This window comes from Canis lupus, chromosome 29, assembly GCF_011100685.1.
Source record: "Canis lupus familiaris isolate Mischka breed German Shepherd chromosome 29, alternate assembly UU_Cfam_GSD_1.0, whole genome shotgun sequence".
Taxonomy (NCBI): Eukaryota; Metazoa; Chordata; class Mammalia; order Carnivora; family Canidae; genus Canis; species Canis lupus.
Window position 1 is genome coordinate 32,387,887 of NC_049250.1, and position 17,909 is coordinate 32,405,795.

Genomic DNA, 17,909 nt, shown 5'->3' on the forward strand with positions numbered 1-17,909 from the left:
TTTATTCATGAGACACACACACACACACACACACACACACACACACACACACACACAGAGGCAGGGACACAGGCAGAGAGAGAAGCAGGCTCCATGCAGGGAGCCCAATGTGGGACTTGATCCTGGGACCCCAGCACCATACCCTGGGCCGAAGGCAGGCACCATCCTGAGATCTGAGCCATCCAGGGATCCCCCCTAATCCAGTTTTTGAGAGAGAGAGAAAGCACAGGAACAGGGGGAGAGGGAGAAGCAGATTCCCCACTGAGCAGGGAGCCCGATGCAGGGAGCCTGATGCAGGGCGCCTGATGCAGGGCTCAATCCCAGGACCCTGGGATCAGGACCTGAGCCAAAGGCAGATGCTCAACCGCTGAGCCACCCAGGTATCCGGAGGAGCATAAAGTTGATTGTACTTACTGTTGTATAAAATTTTCTTCTGTTACATTCTAACCTCATTAAGAATTTACAGAAGCAGATGGAGGTGCAGGCTGCACTATGGGGTATTTAGGTCAGGTCTAACGAAGAATAGTTCAAGTTGATCTGTATTTAGTGGTCCCTAAACAATACAGTGGTTACCCAAAGAGGTACCTCCTGGGACTTGCAGTTACCACATTATGCAGCTGCTGTGTGGATGGCAAGAGACCGTGGAAGATGATAGTTGAACAGCCACCCTTACATCTTTTATGGAAGGCTCATGACCACTAAGAAGCTTTTTGTATTAGTTTGTCCATAAACAACACTGCCCAGTTCAATTTGAAAATTCAAATTGACCCAACTCAAACCCTTGGACAGCACGGACAGTACTTATAATCCTGGCAAGTCACAGGATTCTCTTTATTTTTCACTCTGAGCCCAGAACACCCACCACTCCAGGGCTGCAGTCAGTTCAGCTGAGCTTCCAGCCCTAGGACAGCAAGCCTACCATGCCTCCAAGATGACATGGGCCGAACACCTTCCTCTCAGCAGGGACCAAAGGGCAGCAGAACTTCTGGACCAAGAATCAAAAATCAGGTGGGTTCCCTCACTCCTCAAGCTGCAGCCTGCAAAGGTGAGAGTCAGGAAGGGGATAGGATGAATGGGCCTGTGGAGCCAAGCTGGGGAAGGATGGGGGGGGGCATCCTTTCCCTATTAGTAAGTCCCTATTAAGCTATTATTAAGTCCCTATTAGCTGTGTGACCTGGGGCTGGTTATTTAGCTTCTCTAAAGCCTCAGGGGGCAATTAAAGTATCTTCCTCAAAGAATGCCGGGGATCTCATGGCTGAATGTGGGTAAACGTCTTAGTTCAGACACTGGCCATGATAAGCCTTTAATGAATAGCAGCTCTAATTACTTTTTTTTTTTCCAATTACTTTTTTTGGATGTGTGTGTGGCTGCGGCCATTGTCATTATTGTTTTGTTTTGTTTTGCTTACAAATGTTTTATTTTTTTATAAATTTATTTTTTATTGGTGTTCAATTTGCCAACATATAGAATAACACCCAGTGCTCATCCTGTGAAGTGCCCCCCTCAGTGCCTGTCACCCAGTCACCCCATCCCCCCGCCCATGTCCCCTTCCACCACCCCTAGTTCGTTTCCCAGAGTTAGGAGTCTTTCATGTTCTGTCTCCCTTTCTGATATTTCCCACTCATTTTTTCTCCTTTCCCCTTTATTCCCTTTCACTATTTTTCATATTCCCCAAATGAATGAGACCATATAATGCTTGTCCTTCTCCGATTGACTTACTTCACTCAGCATGATACCCTCCAGTTCCACCCACGTCGAAGCAAATGGTGGGTATTTGTCTTTTCTAATGGCTGAGGAATATTCCATTGTATACATAGACCACATCTTCTTTATCCATTCATCTTTCGATGGACACCGAGGCTCCTTCCACAGTTTGGCTATTGTGGCCATTGCTGCTAGAAACATGGGGGTGCAGGTGTCCCGGCGTTTCATTGCATCTGAATCTTTGGGGTAAATCCCCAGCAGTGCAATTGCTGGGTCGTAGGGCAGGTCTATTTTTAACTGTTTGAGGAACCTCCACACAGTTTTCCAGAGTGGCTGCACCAGTTCACATTCCCACCAACAGTGCAAGAGGGTTCCCTTTTCTCCGCATCCTCTCCAACATTTGTGGTTTCCTGCCTTGTTATTTTCCCCATTCTCACTGGTGTGAGGTGGTATCTCATTGTGGTATTTCCCTGATGGCAAGTGATGCAGAGCATTTCCTCATGTGCATGTTGGCCATGTCTGTGTCTTCCTCTGTGAGATTTCTCTTCATGTCTTTTGCCCATTTCATGATTGGATTGTTTGTTTCTTTGCTGTCGAGTTTAAGAAGTTCTTTATAGATCTTGGACACTAGCCCTTTATCTGACACGCGACGTCCTTGAGGGCAGAGGTGGTGGTGATGACAAAGTACCAAACAGTAATGACACTTTGTGACACTTTGACACAATGACACTTCGTCATCACCACCACCTCTGCCGTCAAGGACGTCGCGTGTCTCCCGCCACTTCAGGGGCCAGGTGACTCACGTCTTCCCGGGATGGCCCTCCAACCGACACCTCCCCGGGGTGACCGCTCAGGAGGCAGAAAATCCCCTCTGGAAACCCTTCTCTCTTTCTTCCCGGCCCCCCGCCCCTCACGCGTCTCTATGGAGCGCCCTCGCGTTGCCCCCCAGCGCCAACTCCGCGCGCCGCGGGGGCCCTAACTCGGCCCCGCCCCCCCCCGCCCCCGCCGCCGCCGCCGCCCGCCGGCCGCCGCAGGTCTCTATGTCGCAGGTGCGGGCGCCTCGGTGCGCGCCGCTGCCCCCTGGCGGGCGAGGCGGGTAGCGCCGGGCCCGGGTGGGAGCGCTCGGCTCCGCAGCCCGGCCCGGCCCCCGCCCGCCCCGCCCGCCCCGCCCGCCGCCTCTCGCGCTGCCCCGCAGCTCCGCCGCCTCCCACCCGAGGACCATGTCGCGGCTCAGCTGGGGATACGGCGAGCACAACGGTGAGCGCCTCCCGAGATCGGGGGGCAGGGGCTTGGCCCGGGGGACCCACCGCGCCCCGCAGAAGCCACACTGGGCGAGAAACTTCTTGGTTCCTCTTTAAATTGGGCAGCTTTGCCCAGAGCTGAACGCAGGAAGTGGGGGGAAGGCTTCGCCTGGTGCAGGCAGGCAGAGAAAAGCGTCTTTTGCAGGGTGCTCAGCGGGGGTGAGAGGTGGTGTGGATCCCCCAGACCCGAGATCCTCCCAGGTGTCCGTTCACCTTTGAAAAGCCCAGGACTTTCCCTGCTAACAGCTACTTGCCAATTAAAGGCTCGGAGATGGGAGGTCTGATGACACCCTTGAACGAGGACAAGTTCGCTTTCAGTTTTTTAAAGTTCATTATTCACTTAGAGGAAATCATGGAAAGCATTTGAGGCTACCTAAGGAATTTTAGTAATTTTTCATAATGCAAGCCTGAAGACTTAAGCTGCCGTCTTGGCAACCAAACTACTGCCGATTTCTTTTCTTTTTTAAAGATTTTATTTATTTATTCGTGGGAATACACAGAGAGGGGAGAGAGAGAGGCAGAGACACTGGCAGAGGGAGAAGCAGGCTCCATGCAGGGAGCCCGACGGTGGGTTCGATCCCGGGTCTCCAGGATCAGGCCCTGGGCTGTAGGCGGCGCTAAACCGCTGAGCCACCGGGGCTGCCCTACTGCCAATTTCTTAATAGCTGTTACTGCAAAATAATGCAATGGCGATTTGCAGTTGGTTGACTGGTACCATTAGCTGTAGGAAGACTTAGGTTCTTTCTAAAAAATGAAGTTATGCTTGCGGCTCCTTCACTTTCTCCCTCTCCCACACTCATCCTTGCAGAGACAGAGGATTAGCAAAGGATTATTAAACAAAAATTTTTTAAAGATTTTATTTGTGTATTCATGAGACACACAGAGAGAGAGAGAGAGAGAGAGAGAGAGAGAGAGAAGCAGGCTCCATGCAGGGAGCCCGACGTGGGACTCGATCCCAGGTCTCCAGGGTCACACCCCCGGGTGCAGGCGGAACTAAACCGCTGCACCACCAGGGCTGCCCAGATTATTCAAAATTTAACACGTAGGTGAAAATGTATTTATTGATGAGAGTGACAGTAATAATGATATGTATGCTTTTCTTCCTCTATATACTAAATCATCAAAATAACCATTATTTGAAATAACTGCAAAGTGACACCAAGAGAGCCTTATAGTAAATCACTGTCAAAATTAGATGTGTGAATACTAATAATAATAGTAATAATACTTTCCTTGGATTAACATGCATATTATTGAACAGTACCATATAGTGAAGTTTTATAGAAAGTTTATTTTCACAAGAAACAGAAAAGCTTCATTTCCAATTGTAGACTTTTTTGAGGTTATGATTAACTTGCCACTTTAAAAATGGCAGCAGGTGAAATTAGAACTTTAATAATGAAAGGTATAATTTAGGGGAATATCTTTTTGATTGAGACTATAATTTTAACCTCACATTTTGCTACTTTCCATTTATGTTTTGGGGAAAAAAAGCCACAAAACAAATTTCTTTTCATTTCCCTCTCTGCTGGAATAATTTTAATTTTTGTTATTTATAGTTACTGGCTTTGACAATGCCCTCACTATAGTTAGGAAGAGGAAGGGCATTTTCAATCAGTGAGTACTGATTACTCTTTAATACATTTATATGTTAGAAAATATTGGCTCCAATGAAGCTCATCTTCAGAAATTAAAAAAAAAAAATCTGTCTCTGAAAAGTCATTACCAAGGAGTGATTTTCTTATTCTGCTAAGAATTATAGGGCCATTTCCTGCTTTAGACACAATAGCTTTCTGTGGACCACGTCTGTAAGGAGATCAACTGTGGCAAAAGCCTACTGGCAATGTGTTGTATCTTGACTGGGCAAGTTTGGTTGCCTGTTTTCGGTTTAGATTGGCAGAAGCACTGAATGAGCAGATAAAAGGTAACTTAAACTGGTTATAGTAGCAATGATAAAATGGAATACCAAGGGTTGAGACATTGGAGGGGGGTACCACCTTCACCAAAAACTTGTAAGTTCTTCCAGTAACCTGTGACAGTTTTGTTGGTTTAGTTTAGGGAATGTGACAATTACTGAAAACTAAACCTCTCTATAGATATTCAAAAGTTCTTGAGTCAGTGGAAGAATCACTATCCATCTCTACTTAAGAACTATGTTTAAAAGAGCCCCTTGAGGAGGCAGGGAAATGAACCCACTATGGTGGTTAATAAATAATACTGAGTAATTTGTGCAAAGTGATATTACTTTTATTTTACTTTGGTTTGCCTCTGCTTTTAAAAATTCGTCTTGGGATCCCTGGGTGGCGCAGCGGTTTGGCGCCTGCCTTTGGCCCAGGGCGCGATCCTGGAGACCCGGGATCGAATCCCACGTCGGGCTCCCGGTGCATGGAGCTTGCTTCTCCCTCTGCCTGTGTCTCTGCCTCTCTCTCTCTCTGTGTGACTATCATAAATAAAAAAAAAAATTTAAAAATTCGTCTTGTTATAAAGGACTGGAAGTAAGAGAGTAAAGAAATTAGGAAGAGAAAGAAAAAGGTCAACAATATTTTGTGATACATGCATCACATATTTGAAATCAGATTCTCATCAGGTTAAATCAGACTTGGTGACAGTGAGATAGAAAACTTTTCACTTAAAGCAAGAACTAGATTGTGCAAGGAAAGAGCACTGGGAAGGTAAAGGAGAGTACTTCATACATCAGAGAATGTAATGCCTTTCCTGTAATAAGTTGTAGGCAAGGACTTTGATGTTCAAGTTGCTTTGAAGTCCAAAGGGTCAGACTCAGGAGTAGAGAGCTTGTAAGTTGTGTGTATGGTTATATATTCATGCTCTGACTTTTTGTGCCGGAAGCATACGTGAGCGAAAGAGCTTAAGCTTTCTCATTTGCAAAATTGAAGAGTAATAAGGAACATTAGATTTAGAGATGGGAGCTGTTGATAATTGTGATATATTTGAGTTTCTTGAAACTTCATTCTAAATCTCATCTTTAAAAATATTTGTTGCTGTCGGTAACAAACGTTTAATTAATTGTCATGCTGTGCCATTTTATTTTTTTTTATTTTAAAGATTTTTATTTATTTATTCATGAGAGACACACAGAGAGAGAGAGAGGGAGAGAGAGAGGCAGAGACATAGGTGGAGGGAGAAGCAGATTCCCTGCAAGGAGCCTGGTGTGGAACTTGATCCCAGATCCTGGGATCTCACCCTGGGCCAAAGGCAGATGCTCAACCACTGAGCCACCCAGGCGCCCCATGCTGTGCCATTTTAATACATACTTGAATATTAGAGAAATCAAGTTAGTGAAATCGGGAAAAGCTTAGTTAGTAGCCCTGTGCTCTACCGACCTGGTGGTAGCTGTGTAAATTGCAGGCATAGTAGACATAATAAGAACCTTGAACCCATAAAGTGACCACTCGGATCTGTAAAATGAGTCAGAGGTTACTTGAAGCTGCATTCTTACTCTTGGTTTCGGGAGGCAGGACTCGAATCAAGTCTCCCAGAGAAATGAAGAGTCTAGACAAGGGAATTGCCTGCTTATTGGTTCATGTTAATTTACCAAACATGTGTCTCACTTGGGAACTGGATGCAATTTTGACTTTTTGAATAGAGGATCAGGATGACAGTTGTCCCTTATGTTGTAATTCAAATGTAACTTTGGCAAAATAACCACAGAAGGACCTTTGGGGGGGGGGGTGGTGCCTGGGTGACTCAGTCGGTTAAGCATCTGCCTTGGGCCTCAGGCCATGATCTTGGGGTCCTGGGTCCTGGGATGGAGCCCTGTGTCAGGCTCCCTGCTTGGTGGGGAGTCTGCTTCTCCCTCTCCCTCTATCCCTCCCTCCTTCTTGTACTTTCTCTCATTCTCTCTCACATAAATAAATAAAAGGTCTTAAAAAAAAAAAAAGGGACCTTCTGAAATGTAGAAAGAAGAAAGAAAGAAATTGTTACCTGACTCCACTGACCATTATCAGCTATATTACATTTCCTGACATGGTATAGTCATTTTATTTCGATTATGCTGTGTGAAAAATTTATGCATTTCCTTAGTATGCCTGTTGCACATCAGAGGTAACTGAGCTGAGGCCTGGGTGGCACCTGAAGACACAAGTAAGTGGCAGAAGAAAGAAATAGGGATAGCATTTTTAAGAACTGCACCCCCCCCTTTTTTTTTTCTACACAGCTTTTTCAGTTCCATTAATTCCTTCAACCCATGAACTTACTGACCTCTGGAGCTACCACAGATCATTCTTGGAGCTGAGACTAAATCTCATTGTTTACAATGATGAATTGTGCTGTTGTTTTTAGTTTGATAGAAAGATACCTTTGGAAAGTACTGTTTTTTTCCTCTAAAGATTTATTTATTTTAGAGGGAGAGAGTGAGAGTGAGCACAGGTGTGTGCAGGCGATGAGAGAAAGTCAGAGGGAGAGAATCTCAAGTAGTTCCATGCTGAGCAGGGAGCCCAATGCAGGGCTCGATCTCATGAGCCATGAGCCTTTGACCTGAGCCAAAACCAAGAGTCAGACTCTTAACTGACTGAGCCATCCAGATGTCCCTGGAAACTACTTTTTAAAATTTACATACCAGGGTGGCTCAGTGGTTGAGTATCTGCCTTTGACACAGGATGTGATCTTGGGTCCTAGGATCGAGTCCCACATCAGGCTCCCTAGAGGGAGTCTGCTTCTCCCTCTGCCTATGTCTCTGCCTCTCTCTGTGTGTCTCTCATGAAAAAATAAATAAAATCTTAAAAAAAAAAAAACAACCTTACATGCTTTTCGCCCATAAGAGTTAGTTTAATGCTGCAAAGGAGTTAAGGCAAACCAGGAGGTTTTCATAACTATAATGAAAACTGCTAGTCATATAAAAAAATTAGATGTGAAGTTCCTGAGGATGAAGACCTTATTTGTTTTTCCATCAGCTCAAGCACAGTATGTTGCACCCAACAAATGTTTGGTAAAGGAAATAACTTATTTAGTCTTTTTTTTTTCTACTGGTCCTATATATTTAAGGTCCTATTCATTGGAATAAATTTTTCCCTATTGCTGATGGGGATCAACAATCTCCGATTGAGATTAAAACCAAAGAAGTGAAATATGACTCTTCTCTGCGACCTCTTAGTATCAAATATGATGCAAACTCAGCCAAAATCATCAGTAATAGTGGCCATTCCTTCAGCGTTGACTTTGATGACACGGAGGACAAATCAGGTTGGTTCTTTTTTTTTTTTGATGGGTGGGGGGGGGTGAGGGTCTTGGATGATTGGGCTGTGATTTCTTTTCTTTCATATTTAAAATATCTATGCATTATATGTTCCTTATTAATACTTTGCTAGAACTTATAATAAAGGTTTATTTTTACTATTTCATGGCATAATGTCTTTTATGCTGTCAATAAGCCATGGACCAGCCAAATAAAACTTCAGTTTATTTGTTAATTTGGTAACTAAATGAAGTAGGAAAAGAGAATGTCCTTAAAAATGAACATTTAATCCTACTTCAAGCATATTCACTTCCCAAAGAATCATCATATCCAGTTTAAAGTTAAGATGAGGGAGAAGATTAGAGAGAATCAAATTTTGGAATACTTCTTAAAGCTTCTGACAAATTATTTTTAATTTTAGTTTAATATCAGGATGATGCTGTATTTGCTCTATTCATGAAAAATATAGCTAATTTATAAAAACCCTAAGTTGGAAGAAGGTTTTCATTTATTCATTAAGCAGATTTAGGTTAGTAATAATATCTATATTTATGTGATACTATATTGTTACCAAAAATTATAAGCCCACAAAATTTTTCTCATATTTGTCAAATCCATGAAAGATATATTTTCATCAGAGCATTGTAAAAAATGCACAAAGAAAGATTAGCACATGGTATTTTTAACTTTTTGAGGGAAGGAAGATCTTGCCTTTTATATACTATATTCAATGGTCTTTCCTTTAAGCCTCAGTTTGATGATCTGTATTAATAGATATGGTTGATGGATACATTGTAAATAGTCTAAGGCTTCTGAGCATAAAGTTTATACCATCCATAATCATAGTTTGGTACTGTTTATATCTCAAACATAAAAACTTGAGGCTAGGGACACCTGGGTGGCTCAGTGGTTGAGAATCTTGCCTTTTGTTAATGGTTTGATCCTGAGTCCCGGGATCGAGTCCCACATCAGGCTTCCTGCATGGAGCCTGCTTCTCCCTCTGCCTCTGTCTCTCTCTCTCTCTGTGTCTCATGAATAAATAAATAAATAAAGTCTTAAAAAAAAACTTGAGGCAACCCACTCCTAGTTTTAGAATAAGAAGCAATTACCTAATCACCTAAAACTTTGTTTTTTTTTTTTTTTTAAGATTTATTTATTTAGAGAAAGGGAGAGAGAACATGAGTGGGGAGAGGGGCAGAGGAAGAGGGAGAGAATCTCAAGCAGACTCCCTGCTGAGCATGGAGCTTGAACTCGACCCTAAGATCATGACCTCAGTCAAAACCAAGAGTCAGGAAAGACTTGTGTGGTTCAGTGGTTGAACATCTGCTGTTGGCTCAGGTCATGATCCCGGGGTCCTGGGATCGAGTTCCACCTTGGGCTTCCCGTGGGGAACCTGCTTCTCCCTCTGCCTATCTCTCTCTCTGTCTCTCATGAATAAATAAAATAAAAATCTTAAAAAAAAACCAAACAACCCAGAGTTGGACGCTTAACTGACTGAGCCACCAAGTGCCCCAAAATGTTTTTATTTATAAATGTAGGCAGCCTTGGTCGTAAAAAATTCCTACTCTAATTTGCTTGATGATGATCTAGGTTTCCTCTCTCTCCCTCTCCCTGTTTCCTCCTTTTCCTTTCTCTCTTCCTCTTTCTCCCTGTCTCTTTCTCTCTTCCTCTCATTTTCCCTGTACTTTGGGTTACTCTGGGGGAATCAGTTCGTGTTTCCAGATTTGACAATGTGTCTGTGATTGGTAGTGTGTGCCTCTCCCCTATGTGAAGGTCTCGTTCCTATCTAGATCACAATGAAATTACCAGGGTTAATTGGAAATGTCTGTAAAGTACTTTGTACCCCTCTGAGACAGAAACCACATAAATATGGGTCATGATTCTCTTTCTTTTTTTCTCAAGATAAATAAAATGTTTCATGGTGATTCTGGGTATTAAATCAGTGAAAAAGTAGAGACCACTATAGTTAAAATAAATTGTTGGCTTTTTTTTTAGTAAACTGTAAACAACACAAAGATACTGTCTATAGCAAACCACTTTGATTTGAAGAAAACAGTTCCCATTTTGTAAAGAAGCCATTCTTGACCAAAATTAACTCTGAATCCCACCAGCCAAGAAACCAAACGCATAGTCTTTGTAGGGCTTCTTTTTCTAGGCAGTTGCATTTCCTGTGGTTAACCTCTGGTGACCCACCCATTCGAATTTTAATAGTCCTTTTAAAAGAGGGCAGGAAAAAAAAATAAAAAAGGGACAGAGGACATGAAATTTTTTGGGAAGAATTCCTGTTGGCCATAGTGGAAGGGAAATAATAATCTGATAAGGAGAGACAAGGACATTCCACCCTAGCTACTGGTCTTTCTGTACTCAGACAGGATCTCACATCTGGGAATCTCATCTGACTGGCCCTACAACTCCTCCTGTAGCACCCCAGGCTTGTCCTATCACAGAGCTTCCCACACTGCATTGTAACTGCCAGTTGGTTCTCTTTCCACTCAGCTGAAGACTCCTTGTGAGCAATGTCTATGTCTCACTCATCTATCTAGCATGGTGCCTTGCACACAATAGGTACTCAACAAATGTGTGTTTAAGTTAAAAACATTTTTTGGGTGCACCTAGGTGGCTCGATGGTTGAGCGTCTGCCTTTGGCTCAAGTCATGATCCCGGGATCCAGGGATCAAGTCCTGCATTGGGATCCCTATGGAGAGCCTGCTTCTCCCTCTGCCTTGTCTCTGCCTTTCTCATGAATGAATAAACAAAATCTTAAAAAAAAAAATAAACAAACCAAAAACCCAAAAAATCTTTTGGTACGATGTTTTCTGGAAGACATAGAAAATTGATATGGCATTGTGGTACAGGACATATTGGTCTACATAGGTGAAGTCCCAATAAGATTACAAACCACCAGAAATCAATTAATATTTACCATTTGACACCCAAGTAGTTTAAGCATTTAGTGGATTATTCATTGTTTGGATGTTTAATTGTTAAAGGCTGTTGTACTAATTTTTATATTTTAATAAGGGAGAGTTCCTGGCTTATAGTAAGCATTTAATAACTATTAATAACAAATTAATAACAATAAAACATAATAAATAACAGGCCTGTGTTCTTTCCATGTATGAGATATGTTGTGCTGAAATTTATTTATTTATTTATTATTTATTTATTTATTTAATTTTTTTTTCCATGAAATTTTTTAAAGATGTCAAAAGGAAGCTGGCTTCTCGTTAAGAAAGACCTCCTAGGAATACCAGTGACTTGATGGATTCAGTGCTTATTCTTTAATTTTCATCTCTAGAAATTGTTAATTTCTCGGTTATGATCTAGTTACCAGTTCTAGTTATGTGGTTCTAGATAACTGCCTGAAATCAGCCAAATTCACAAGATCCGAGGTTATACATTAGAAAAGAACAAAAACAGAAAAAAATAGGGGTGGGGGAGGATACCTTAGTTGTATGATCCCCCCTAGAAGCCAAGATCCCCAGGTAACAAAACTTTATTATAATGATGTTTCCTTCACTTGACTGTAAGTTACTTGACGATAGGGATGACCTTACCCATCATGCCGTACTTAGTATTAAACAAAGTTACAGGCCCATAGTAAGCTCTTCAGAATTGTCGGATGAATGAGCAATGGGAGAGCAACCAGGTGTGCATATGCTCAGAGCAAAAGAAGCTGGACTTAATGAAGACTTTCCTGGCTCCATAAAGAATTCAGGACTGGAAACATTTATGGCTTTAGTCTTTCATGGTATAATCCTGGCAGATTTGTGCTGTTTGGTTCCTCTTTTCCTAGATTCCAAGCAAAATACAGATGTGCTATTCATTTAGCTTTACTTCAGAGAACCGTTTACCATACAGTGATTAGGCTTCAACTTTCATTAGATTCATAGTCATAAGAACATATTCTTTAGTGATTCCCAGGTCACTTCCTCAGTAGCCACCTTATAAACCAAAGTTTATGGAGAAGTGCTTCTACAGGTGAGGCCTCTTTTCTACTTTTTGTTAGTAGTATTTATTGATGCAGACCCTGTCTTAGGCACTAGAAATACAAGAGAACAAGACAGACTCTTCCTTAAAAGAGTTTGTATCCTGGTAGGATAGACAGTAAATGCATGCACAGACAAGTGTGTTAACTTTGAAATTATTTTTTTTTCTGATTTTGTTGCAAGCATGCTTATCACTTAAGGCCACTGATGACAGAGTCATTTCAGAAAATGAATAGGACTAGCAAATTTCTAACAAAGTCAAATTTAATGGAGTAACATCTACATTGCTAGTTTCATAACATTGTTGGTCTTTGCAGCATATAAGAAATGACAAGGACCCTTTTACTAAGATATTAAAAATTTCTCATACTTTTATGGCATTTGACTCTGATTTCTTAATCTCCATAGACCTCTTATATGAGTGTTTTATTTGAGATAGATTTAAGAAAAATCCCAAATGAAAGGATAAGTGTACATGTGTACCAAGTGTGATTTTGGAGAAATGATTACTCATTTTCAGATATAAGATGGAGACAATATTTATTTACTCATCTAGGTTACAGAGGAAGATGAATGATTTAATACTTGAAAACACTAAGTCATTTTCCTTAAAAATAATTTTTATTGCTATTATTCATTTCATTATTTTGTTATAGACTATCTCAAATTCAATGATAAATTAACCTTAATATTTTGACTCCCTTTTCCCCACCCTGTGTTTCAGAAGAGCTCTGCTCCAAGAGAATATTTTCTTCACAAGTAGATATTTGCTAATCATGGTCCCAGTTTGAATATTTGAGTTGAAACACTTACATGTGGAGCCAAATATGTAGAGTGTAAGGCAATCTTTGTTGCTTAACTAGCAGAGCTATGCTAATCTGGCTTTAAACCCTGGATTCAGAGCAGACTTTCCAGAGATCAACCATTATTCTTGGATGTTTCCCTAACAATGTGTGTTTTTTGGTATCGCTTTCTTCCTCTTGAGCCAATTTGTTTGCATCTTCTCCCAAAGTTAATTTCACATCGATTACTCAAGCTCTCTAATCTGCTTTTTATCTGTGAAGGAATGACTTTGTGTTTCAGCTCAGGTCTTATGCTACAGCAAGAAAAAAAAAAGGGGCAATAAAAATGTTGATTTCTTTGGCTAAAATTAACAACTCCTGCAACAACAGATTGACGAGGATGCAGAGAAAGGGGAACTCTTTTGCACTGTTGGAAGGAATGCAAACTGGTGCAGCCACTCTGGAAAACAGTGTGGAGGTTCCTCAAAAAGTTAAAATTATCCTATTATCCACCAATTGCACTACTAGGTATTTACCCAAAGGTTATGAAAATGCTGATTTAAAGGGGCACATGCACCCCAATGTTTATAGCCGCACTGTCAACTATAATTAAACTATGGAAAGAGTCAAATGTCCATCGACAGATGAATGGATATATAAAATATATAAATGTTACTCAGCCATCAAAAAGAATGAAATCTTGCCATTGCAACAGCATGGAGGGACTAGAATATATTATGCTAAGGAAATAAATCAGAGAAAGACAAATACCGTATGATTTCACTCCTGTGTGGAATTTAAGAAACAAAACAGATGACCATAGGAGAAGGGAAGGAAAAATAAAATAAGATAAAAACAGAGAGAGAAGTAAACTGTAAGAGACTCTTAACTATGGAGAACAGACTGAGGGTTGCTGGAGGGTAGGCAGGTGTGGGATGGGCTAAATGAGTGATGGGCATGAAGGAGGGCACTTGTTGGGATGAGCACTGGGTGTTATATGTAAGGGATGGATCACTAAATTCTACCCCCGAAACCAATATTACACTATATATTAACTGACTTGAATTTAAATAATAAAAAAGAATTATTGATTTCTTTTCATTTGAAATGCCATTGCATCCGTGCTGTATGGAATCACTTAGGGAAATGTGCCTTTTAAATTAATTTATCTGTGAATCAACCTTGAAATTGCTTGTTTAAAGACAAATCAAATGTTTTATTCATTCATTCATCAAATATTTATCATGCATTTGCTCTGTGATAGTTAATGTGCTTAGGTGATGGGACCCAATCAGAGTCTCTGTCCTCATAAATACTGCTCAGTGGGAGACTCAGAACATGAAAACTACTCTGTTTATAACAGGAGAGCAAGCCCTAGAGTTTGCTGTCAATGCTTCTTCTCTTTTACTTTTCAGAGGGCTTTGGAAATAGCTATCTTAATTATTGTAAAGAAATCTGGATTGAAATGAATCCAAAGGAACCTCCAATCATTCAATCTTCCAAAAATGTTTTATTGCATATGCTCAGTTTTTTTCCCCCTTGGTAGTTTTGGTAATTGTAGAAGGTAAGGAGGAGCATCCAGTCCAATCCCCTAATTAAAAATAGACAAATGAACACAGATGTAGACAGAAAGCTGACGCCCACAGAAGCTTAAGTGAGTTTTGAAAGATCACATAATTCAGTAGCTGAGCTGGGACTATTTCCAGGTTTGCTGATTCCAACCACACTAACTCTTAATCATTGACGTTCAACTTTAGCTGAGTCAAACTGAGTGAGGAAGAAATGAGTTCGGTTTGTACTGGTTAATACAGACAACCGTCTGCATCATTTCTCTCCCGCTGTATAGCCCAATGAGAGGTGTGCTTTAGGCAAATGTATTTTCCCTTTCTTCCTTGCTGTTTGTGGAAAACTGCTAGTGATACCTCTTAGCATCTTTTGCTTCTGTAGGCTCCACATGCAACATGAGACTTGAACTCACGGCCCTGAGATCGAGGCACATGTTTTACTGACTGAGCCAGCCAGCCACCCCATGCCATCTTTTGTTTCTTATGTAAGATGGACCATTCCTGGTGCTTTGGAGATACCTCTATCTCTGTATCTTTGTTTTCCTGTCTCTGAAGAGGAGGTTCATTTAAATCAAACTGCTATTAAGGCTGCACTTCACAACCTAGCTCTTCCATTGAATGTTGATGGGGGATTTGTAACACATATGGTATGTTGAACATCCAGTGCTTTCTTATCTCCCCATAACCTTTAAACATGCCCAATAAAGATTTTTTTAAGATTTTATTTATTTATTGACACACAGAGAGAGGCAGAGACACAGGCAGAGGGAGAGGGAGAGAAGCAGGCTCCATGCAGGGAGCCCGACGTGGGACTCGATCCCAGGTCTCCAGGATCACACCCCAGGCTGCAGGCAGCACCAAACCGCTGCGCCACCGGGGCTGCCCCCAATAAAGATTAATTAGGAGGAGACAGTTTAGAACCATGCTTTCTATAAGGAGCTTTTCTCTATCCTTAAGATATGATTCTGTTGCCAAAAAAAAAAAAAAAAAAAAAAAAAAAACAAGAGTTAATTTTGTCCCATTTATTTTTCTTAATTTTTTAATTTTTTTGTTTGTCCCGTTTAGATAGAATTCAAGTACAGAAAATGTGCTTACTTGGCCAATTTTTGTAGTAATCCTAACAAGAATAAAACAGTAATAATAGAGAATGTGTCCAGCAAACTGATTGTGTGCCAGGCAGTGATAAGTTCTTTTTGTATTCAACTTTTTTACTCTATTTTCAAAATAGCATCAGGAGGAGAGAGTGTTACTATCTTGAGCTTACAGACGTGAAAGCTAAAGCTTTGAAGTTAGGATTGGTGCGAGATGACACAGTAAGAGGGGGAGCCCAGGTCTTCTCATTGCTGGAGGCTGTTCTCAGCCACAGTGCTGGGCTGCTGGGCCAGGCTTAGGGCAGTCCTCTTTACATATCACATCCTTATCCAGAGATCCTGACATCCTCCAGTAAAAGGACCAATTCTTTACTGTTAGGGACCGTTAATTTCTTCTACTTTCTAACCACTGTGTCTGTTGTGATTTCCCACATGTCCCATAAAAATCTGTACCGTGAACTCTCCAACCTTTTAAAATGTTTGTTTTCATTCGTCATGTACCTAAAAATTGTATTCCTGTCTGCAAACTGAATGAAACGTTTGTAAAAAGGATTCCTGGGAGAACACGGGCATGTTGAGTAACTCAGGGAGGTCATGTGGATTGTAGCAGCATGTTTGAGTATTTTTTTCTTGCTAACAACTTAAAATGTGTTGGTGTTTAGTTCTACGTGGGGGTCCTCTCACTGGAAGCTACCGCTTGCGACAGTTTCACCTTCACTGGGGGTCTGCTGATGATCACGGCTCTGAACACGTGGTGGATGGAGTGAGATACGCGGCAGAGGTAATATATTATCCCACACATATTTATGATTCAGCATTTTCCCAGGTGGTGGGATTTAACAAATACAGCGGACAATTCTCTTGACTCCACATTGATCTTGAGCCAATTAGGAGTAAGTGTCTGAAATTGCTTTATTCCATCAGTATGAGAGTTTATCAGTATGAGAGCTATAAATGTGGTCCTTCTGAGCCTTACACTGACTCTGAGAACCTAGAGTTCTTGTACTCATTCTAGAAATGAGTAAACTGCAGAGTTGGAGAGATTAAGTAATTTAGCCAATTAGGAAGTAGTTGAGATGGTTTAAACTCAGGTCTGTTTGATCACAATTACAAACACTTTCTATAATATCTGTTGTGTTTCCTGAAAGTCCAGAGAAGGTAGAGAAAGTGACATTTGATTTGGGCCTAACTGTGTAGATATTTGGTCCAGATATTTGGTCCAATAGCATGTTTAGAAGTTATAGTAAATGGCAAATTCCTTATAGGGAAAAGAAACAAAGGCACAGCTCTCCTAAACTCTACATTACCTCTCTATTTACAGGTATAAAGTAGAATCTCTGTTAATTATTGAAGTCACTGGTAAAGCATAACACAATAAAGCATTCATTGATTTTTTTATTTATTTATTTATTTTATTTTTATTTATTTATTTATTTTTCATTGATTTTTTTAAATTGGGAAGTTACTCTTTTATAAATATATTCGTTAATAATACTCTATGTTTTCTAATCCTCTGTTAAATGACAAGGCATAATGTACTTCAAGTTTTAATACTGTTAAATATTGCCAGCACCCAACTTTTCCCTGAGATGAAAGTGAATTATTGGATGACTCAACCAAAGCTCTTTAAGTGACAGTAATTTGGCTTGCGATTTGTCTAGGTGAAACAGAGCATTACCAGGCAAGTGAAGTTTTTCTTCATTTTCTCATGGTCACTGAGCTGTGGAGTTCAGACACTCCTTTATAGTTCTGCTGTTCAGAGAAATCCAGCCAAGAGAATTTTCCAGTTTTGCTCTTTCATTAACAAGTATATCTATTCTTTGAGCCTATCAACCATAACATCCATTAAAACACTTTTGTTTGCAGCCAAATGCTTAGCATATGGGACCTGCTATGTTTTCACGGTGGGGGAATAAAATGTATATCCAGAGTGTTGTATGGCACTGGACAAAAGATGCCAAAAATGTAGAAAGTGGGACTCCTGAATCTGTCTGGTGCCTCGGTTTTTATCATCCGCTGAGTTGTGTTTATATTGCTTTCTAAAGTTTGTATTCTGAATTTAATACATTGTTCTAAATCTGAAAGGCTCTGTGGGGATTGAGCTGGTTTTGGATTACTGCTTTGTGATTTTCCTAAGCAATTAAAAGAAATTAGTCACATTGCTTTATGGTTATACTTTCCAGCGTCCTGAACTTGAAAGCATATTCTCAGGCTTTTTATCTGAGCTGGCAAGTTGTTTCTTAAAAAGAGCACTCATATCCTGAAATTTTCCAGAAGCACAGAGTC

At 40.8% G+C, this 17,909-nt stretch overlaps 1 protein-coding gene across 4 annotated transcripts in view; it reads left to right on the top strand.

Annotated features, from left to right (window-relative positions):
• Positions 1-2,866: 2,866 nt before the first annotated feature.
• CA13 (carbonic anhydrase 13) overlaps positions 2,867-17,909 on the top strand; it is a 48,800-nt gene continuing 33,757 nt past the window's right edge. For all 4 annotated transcript variants that reach the window (XR_005381177.1, XR_005381179.1, XR_005381178.1 and 1 more), the window contains exons 1-3: positions 2,867-2,961; positions 8,007-8,204; positions 16,286-16,404. Coding sequence is in view for 1 of the 4 variants with exons in the window: in XM_038579665.1 (XP_038435593.1) it covers positions 2,925-2,961; positions 8,007-8,204; positions 16,286-16,404 (354 nt within the window). In the remaining 3 variants the exon portion in view is untranslated. The remainder of the gene's footprint in view (positions 2,962-8,006; positions 8,205-16,285; positions 16,405-17,909) is intronic.